Source organism: Carya illinoinensis, chromosome 11 (genome assembly GCF_018687715.1).
Source record: "Carya illinoinensis cultivar Pawnee chromosome 11, C.illinoinensisPawnee_v1, whole genome shotgun sequence".
Lineage (NCBI taxonomy): Eukaryota > Viridiplantae > Streptophyta > Magnoliopsida > Fagales > Juglandaceae > Carya > Carya illinoinensis.
In genome coordinates, this window is record NC_056762.1 from 44,371,004 (window position 1) to 44,379,088 (window position 8,085).

Sequence of the window (8,085 nt, forward strand, 5' to 3'; positions counted from 1 at the left end):
TATGTTTTAAGCATTTGAGATATTTTCAGTTTGGTGCATAGTATTGCTAAAGAAAAAAATTTATCTGCTGCGAATATTGCATAATGTTAGATGCATGTTAGAAACATTGCATCTTATATGTCATGAACGGGGGCAGGTAACCTTGTGTTGCATGTCTCGACGCTTCAAATGTCCGTCCGATCCCAAACGAAATTTGGGGGCGTCATATCCTCCTCCCACCACCACTAAACTCCACCACTGCCAAGTATCGGCCTCTTTCATTCGAGCACCGTTGGGCAATGAAGCTTCGGTTACCTTCCCTTATTGTGGTGTAAAAGTCATTTTTTTAAACTTTGAGCATGAATCCATGGCCTTAGCTAGCCATTGTACTAAGGCAGGTCCAATGTAACCGTAGCCACCACCTTCCAAGTCCTCTCTGTTATAATCAGGTTGACCCCCTCCTTCACGAGTGTGAACTGTTTAGAGTCAATGACTAACACTTTAAAGAGCCCCATGAAGTGAGTTGTACCCCCGAAATAAAAAATAGTCGTGCAAACCATCGCTAACCCCCAAACTCAGCAATGAGATTGGGTGAGGGAAACAAAGGAAAAGGGAAACATTTGTTTTAGAAAATCTCTTTGCTTCACAATGCCTTTCCAAGTCCAAGAATAAGAGGTTTTAGAGAGAGTGCTAAAGAAACTGGAGTTTTCCAAGTACTTGGCTAAGAGAACATTTTTCCATATGGCCTTGGATCCGTTTGTCATATTCCAACCAATTTTACACATTAAAGCTTTGTTGAAGTCAGAGACTGATCTAAGGCCGAGGCCTCCTATGGATTTCGGTCTGCAAATTGTTCACCATGATTTAGTAAAACCCCACCAGAATTTGGAGAAGGCTTGATTGAGTTTTTTTGTGATTGCCTTTGGGATCAGGAGTGAAGACATTGCATAAGAGGGGATAGAACTAGCCACAGAACGGATTAAGGTGGTTCTACTAGCCTGAGAGAGTAGCTTTGCCTTTCAACCAGCCAATTTGTCAAAGATTTTTTCTTGTAATTCTTCAAAATGGACATTTTTCAAGGCTTTAAAGAAGAGGGGAAGACCTAAGTATTTGATTTTGGACGAAGCAATTTTGTAACCTAAAAGCTCCTTCACCTCTCTCTTTTTGTGAGGAATAGTGTTTTTGCTAAATTGGATGGAAGATTTATTGGAGTGAACTTTTTGACCAGACCAAGACAAGTAAGTATCCAAGCAGCTCATGAAGGTTTGGGCATTTTGATGCGTGGCTTTCCCAAAAAGAATGAGATCATCAACAAACGAGAGATGTGAAATAGATGGGTAGGATCTACTTATCTTAATTCCTTTGAGATGGTTGAGAGTTTCCTCTTTCTAGATGAGTATGGTTAGCACTTTCGTTCCTAGGATGAACAAAAAAGGAGATGGGGAATCTCCTTGCCTGAGGTCACGAGTAGGTGAAAAAAAACCACAAGGATTTCTATTGATAATCACAAAGTAAGAGACGGTGGTAATGCACTCTTTTATCCAATTTATCCACTCTGTGGAAACCTAGAGTTGACATGATGTTCAAAATGAAGCTCCATTGCATCAAATCAAAAATTTTCTCCATGTCAATTTTAACAGCTAATTTTTTCCTCTTTTCTTTTTTAAATGATGAAAAATTTCCTGTGCAATGATGGTATTTTTTGAATAAGCCGACCTGGGACAAAGGCTGTCTGGTATGGAGTAAGGGTGTAATCGGTCCAGTTTTGGACAAAATTTAGAACCGAACCGGTATACACCGGTTTTGTATTTTTCAAAATCGATTACACACCGATTACCCTATTAAACCGATACTCCTGTTTTCAGTCTGGTTTAGTCCGGTTTTACCGATTTTAATGTATTATATTATATATTATATTATATAATATAGTATATAATACTATAGTGATAATATATTGTAGTATATTATAATATATATTATAATTGTATTATAAACTATAATGACATATTATAATTTATAACATAATAATATATTATAGTATATTATAATATATAGTGATATAGTATTAGTAATAACTATTAATATGCATTATATAATATTAGTATAACTATTAATACAATAAACAAAATGATATAAGATTTTAAAATTTAATATTATATTAATTAGTAATTTATCATATAATACAAAATTATTTTATATATAGTTGTATATTATATACAATATAAAAAATTAAAATATATATATAAACTGGTCCGGTCCGGTTTTATAAATATAAAAATCGGAACCGAACCGATTTTGACCGGTTTTAAGAAAAATAAACTGATACCAGACCGAATCAAACTCGGGACCGAATCGATCCCACCGGTTTGGTCCAGTCTGGTTCGATTTACCGTTTTATTGTTTTTTTTTACACCCCTAATATGGAGAGATGATCATTGAAAGTATTTTCTTTAATCTATTTGCTAAAATTTTTGCTATAACTTTATAGCATACATTCGATAGACTAATTGGTCTGTATTGATGGACAATTTTTGGACTGTTGGTTTTTGGAATGAGAGCTATATATATATATATATATATATTTTTTTTTGAATAACAGATCACATCCGGAATGAGAGCTATATGAGTGTGATGAATCTGTAGTTGATATAATATAATTATACGCAAACCCAAAGGAGCTGACCCTTTTGGTGTTTATCTCCTCAAAACAAGAGTTTCACCTAGCAAGCAATAGCCAGTGTGTGGGGTAAACTGTCGTACAAGAAAATAAGAAACTTGAGTAGCTGTTTGTATTGACCGGACAACCTGCTTTGGAGGATATAAAAATGGAGTGGAAGTGGAATGATTGTGGTTTAGTTTCACCTTTTCTTTTAACCTTAAATACTACTCATATCATGCTGTGAAAATAATGATACTCTTTGCAGTTAGAGCCCCGACAAATTGTATTGCATTGCATTCAACGATGGATGGTCTAAATGAAATTTTGTGATCTCTTTGCTGAAGAGCAGGGCTTGTAAACAAAAAGTTAATTTATTACTAGATGATACAAAAAGTAACGCGTAATGTTTTTCAACTCCAAGAAAAAATTTACTGCTAGAAAGTTTTTACCTCAGGTCGTCACTCCAAGGCCTACACACATGCATCAAGCGATGCGTGGTTTCACCTCCACGCACAGGAGGCAACCAAAACTCGATTCATCCAGCCCAGGAATAGTGCTCCATCTCTCTCTTCAAGTGTATACTTCTCACAGTAGTTCTCCAGAAGGGTCTTGATCGTAGCATTCACTAGGGAGCTCAACGGATAAGGCGTGAAACCAGCCATAATAAACCGTGATCTCCATTTCCCAAGAAGCTCGTGGCGTTCCACTCTTTCAGCCCCCTCACAAGCTATTATGTTAACAATATCTCGAGCCAGACAGTGCTGCTCAACATTTATACGCTCCCTGTGCTCCCGTGGCAGAGTCACATCAATAGATTCAAAGACTGCTGTATAATAATCTAGTGTCTCAAGGAAACGGTGAAAGAATGGGGCAGTGTTGGTATTAGATTCTTGCTCAACAAGAGTGACCACCTTGGGAGATAAGCTCTTAACCAATCTCAAGATCCTGTCACGATGATTCTGACTGCCCACACTTTCATCTGGCATGTGGTGCAACACCAAGGCAAAATTCACTGCAATGGCTTCACCAGGTCGAACTCCAAGGTCTCCAAGTTCAACCTCAGAACCAGAAATTCCTACAGCATTGAATTCAAAGGGTACCTTACATGACTCGGCCAGCCTGGATAACCTCTTCCCTACAATATCAGGGCCCCCTCCCCGGGCATAAGCTGATGTGGTATCATCGATGCCCGTGATACGAATCTGTGGAGGTCCTCTGGGCCTTGCAGCAAGACCCTGGATTAAGGTGATCCACTGGCTGCCCTGTGCAATCTGAAAATCAATTATATGGATGCGATTTTCATCCTTCAAAGCTTCTGCAATTGCCCCATTTGCAGACATATAGCCAAACTTGAAAAATGGGCAGACTTCATAGAGTAAGTGCATGTACGAGAGAAGTTCAGCACTGGCAGGCTCTTTGCATCGAAGAGCTTTATAGATAGAACTTCCTGAAGATGCCAATCTTGCAACAAGCCCTTCCAGCATGTAAGCTCCTAAGCGTTGGATTGGCTCACCAGAAACTGAGACCATCTGACGTAACTCTGACATCAACCATTCAGCTGTGTACATATCATTTTCTGCTATGGCTTTAGCACAAGCACAAAGCACATCTTTCAAGTCCATTCCGGAAATTATCTCCATCATTTGCTTCCACTTTTCTGCTTCTGATGGAATTTGATTAGGTCCAACAGGGTTTGCGTTAGAGTATCTGTCAAGTGTATCTAAATCAGGTTCCAGCATAGCAGTTTCTAGTTCCCTTATCTTGTGCCTCAGGTCATCGACATCATCTGACAAGCAAGATACACTGACTGGTGAGCCACAAGCATTGTCAGGGGATTGATGCTGGTCTGTGGGGAATGATTGAGAATCTGGTTGTGAAGCTGGGCTTCCGTTAGGGGAGAAACTGACAGTAGATGGAGAATTTTGAACAAAGTAACCACTGGTTCCTGAGGATGATTCAAGGGTGCAGTAGTTCTCACAAGTTGGAACCAAAGGGTGGGTTCCCTGGCTGTTATCGTCAGAGCATAAATGAGGATCAAAATTCTGGCTGGGGGACACAAAATAGGACACTGGCTCTTGCACTAGCTGTTCATAGAACCTGTGAGAACCAGTTGAAATACTTTTTTTCTGAGATGGTTGCATTGAAGAATGCCAATTCACTTATTTAGAACAATCAATTGATGGATGGTGGCCAAAATCAATACCAGGAAACCTACTGGCACAAATGCACCCAAACTTAACTGACTGCTCTCTCTGGTCTTTAGATACGAGGCTTGCTTACTTCAACTTATGCTACTTCATCATTATTCCAAATCTCAGCATAGACGATGTGTAAAAAATGATACAGTCTGCAGAGAAAAGTAGCAATATGCATGACGAAAATGAAGTTGACAAAGCAGAAAATGCTTTGTAAATCATAGTGACATTAAGCATAAGAGCTCCATGAATGCGATCCTATTCGCAACAAATGAATTTCAAAGATGCTATAAAACGAATTTCAAAGGTCCCTAAAGGTTATCATGAACACTTGGAGCAGGCAAGGCAGAAGAGTTCGGTTGGATTAATTAGCTTCAAATCACAGACCCTTGATTTTTGTTAGATATAAGAAGAAATTTATGAATACACGAAAACTAGTGCAATATCAATAGTGCTACCATAACAATAAGCAAATTCTTGAACAAAATCATAGCATTAGCATCCACCGTTTCAAATTTGGTAAAGAAAATGAATTAAAATACTTCGAAAAATTGCTTCCCGACCAAAATTCCTTAACCGTTTATAAAAATGTATTTCAGGAGAAGAAAAAGAGAAAACAAAATCTTCCAATACCATCTAGAACATCTAAAGTTAAATGATATAAACTAGTGCACCGATTACAAATATAGAGCCCCAAGCTCGTAGAAACTCAGAGGGAGAAAAATTCCAAGCATCTAACCCTTGAATAACCTCAAAATCCATGATTTTAGAAATGCCACAAACAAGAGCACAAACTCGTTGAAGGAAAACATAAACACAGAGAGGGAGAGAGAGGAATTCACTCCACTTTCTAACTCTAGCGCCATCAAAAAGCTTTATTCAGAGAAAGAATAAAACGATAGCAGAAGAGCAAAGCCCATGGGGTTGAAGCCAAATGGGCATATCCTCTTTCATATGCCAAAGCAAAAAGATTCCATCTTTTCACTATTTTGCGGCGAATCCATTTTCACAAGTAACAACATATTACCTCGAAAAAGATAAACTCTGAACTGAAAGTTAGCTCACAGATGCACACAACCACATCACTAAAACACATTTATCGCAAACTACACATGCCCAAATCTCCATCACGAATACTTAGAAATTGACAAGAAGATTCACAAAAATAAAAGTCAGGAATAATCTTACTCACAAAGCACTACAAGTCAGACAGAAAATCCAAGCACTTAATATCGACTCCTACATCAACTTGATGGGTTTTTCGCTTACCTTTGATGATGAAATCCTCTGGTTTGGTGTTCTATGTTTCAAAAGTTCCAAACAAAGATCTTTTGTACAAGGTCCAATATAATCCATCCGAAGTTTATGGTAAAGTTTGGTTAAATAATGACCTCATAATTTACAGGATTTACAGAGATGACATTGAAGTGATATCTGAGGATATTCTCATTCTAATGAGTAATGTTACAGTATCATCGAAGACAAAAGGACAACCACAAGTGGCTGTCAAATCTCCCTCTACATTATCCCATAAAGTATTAATAATGGTCATCCCAGCTTGTATCAATATCACACAACTATTATCTTCTCAGTTTCAAAAAATAAAAAAAAATAAAAAATAAACTATTATCTTATCAATATAGATAGTATATATATATATCACAGAACTAGTACAAAAACATTATCAAAATAGTTCAAAAAACATATAAACAGAATAAATAGTATTTTTTTTACCCAGATGGTTTCCTGGATTAACTTAAAACCACGCAGGATAAGTTACGAAAAATATAAACAAAAACCTTTCACAAAATTTCTCTAATTTAAATGGTACCTATTACTTTCACAAACACTAAAAATATTATATGTGAAAATGCATAATAAAAAAACACTGTTAGTAGAATGCAGAACATGTCTGCTAATTAAACAAAATTTCAGTTTTTGGCCATGCTAGAGTCACAGACGAAATCCATCAAAGACTTCTACCGACTATATAAAAAGCTTTTATTTTATTTTATTTAAATATCTTTTTTAAAAAATTATAAACTCATTAAAAAACACTTTTTTTTACCATTAAGTTAAAAAAAATTAAGAATAAAAAGCAATTCGATACAAAACTTTACTAGATATTTTCGGTGAAAGTAGTGTTTTCTTTCTTGTAAACGTTTCAAATTCCAAGATATTTTTTCATCTCTTCCCAAAAAACAAAAGCTTGATTCTAAAAATTAGTTTATCACACCGAATTAAAAATCCAAAAATAAAAACTATTTTTATAAAAATTAAAAAAGAAACACTTTCACAAAACCTTTTCTACTTAAATTCATAAACGAAAAATATACAGCCAAAAAAGTTTTCTTTTCAAATATTACGAGGAAGTTGTATACTTGACTTATAACGTAGGAATTGTTAAGGCTTCGTCTTCAGAATAAATACAAAAAATAATGATGCCGACATCCTTGCTGACCCATCCATCTGAATGCTTACAGTCTTGACTCTTGCATCCACCGAAACTCAAGTTCAAAATTTATTCAAAAAAGAATATTCTATAGAAAATCGTGGCCAAAATATTAATAAAAAAATGATTGTGAGAGTACCAACATGGAAATAGGTAAAATACAACGGTTTTATTGCATTTTTTTTGTTTGATCATAATATTAATTATTCTTTTGGAAGATGAAATTATAAAAATGAAATGGAAGAGAAAGGAGCAGGCATTATGGTTATGGAGTTGTTGAAGAAGAGTAATATAATTATAGAAAAAAACTAGAGTTTATTATTAAAAAATTAATTTTTTTATATAAATTTTATATTTATTTATTTTTTGAAATTATTACATAATATTTACGCAATGACACAAATGTAACTATTATTTCTGGTCAAGAAATATTTATACATAGTTCTTGGTGGAAGGACGTTTTGAAATTGAAAGTATGTAGTGAAAAGCCCTCGAGGCTCGAAGTGAGATGTTGGCCCCCACACGGTTTTCAGTGCCATTAAATTTGAACTTTCTCAGCTTCCTTTTTTTGACCCAAATACATTTTGATGTCACCATGAACAACCACTCTTTATAATTTCACGTCACCATGATCCATGTTTAGGTATGTTTTTGTTTAACCTCTCTCCTGTCTTTTTTTAAACTCTCATTTATGCCCATGATTTTGAAGAAAATTATTATGAATAATGCATGCAATATGCATATATGTTCATGCAAATTGCATGTACCACTGAAGGGTATTCAAGTTCATGAGAACCTAT

General features: G+C 35.7%; 1 protein-coding gene across 5 annotated transcripts; it reads right to left on the reverse strand.

Moving 5' to 3' along the window:
* Positions 1-2,990: 2,990 nt before the first annotated feature.
* LOC122281869 (scarecrow-like transcription factor PAT1) lies at positions 2,991-6,319 on the reverse strand. 5 transcript variants are annotated; one of them, XM_043093691.1, is made up of 2 exons: positions 6,103-6,319; positions 2,991-4,985 (listed from the first exon to the last, which is right to left on the reverse strand). In XM_043093691.1, exon 2 carries the CDS (start codon positions 4,777-4,779, stop codon positions 3,139-3,141), a length of 1,641 nt encoding a protein of 546 aa, XP_042949625.1. In that variant the 5' UTR covers positions 4,780-4,985; positions 6,103-6,319; the 3' UTR covers positions 2,991-3,138. The 5 variants fall into 5 exon arrangements, with proteins under 5 accessions (XP_042949625.1, XP_042949626.1, XP_042949629.1 ...); XM_043093692.1 differs by having other exon boundaries at positions 6,026-6,319; XM_043093695.1 differs by lacking the exon at positions 6,103-6,319 and adding an exon at positions 5,861-5,983.
* Positions 6,320-8,085: the final 1,766 nt, after the last annotated feature.

What these genes read in the sequence shown, in the direction of transcription:
- LOC122281869 (XM_043093691.1), bottom strand. Translation starts at nt 4,779, where the DNA reads ATGCAACCATCTCAGAAAAAAAGTATTTCAACTGGTTCTCACAGGTTC.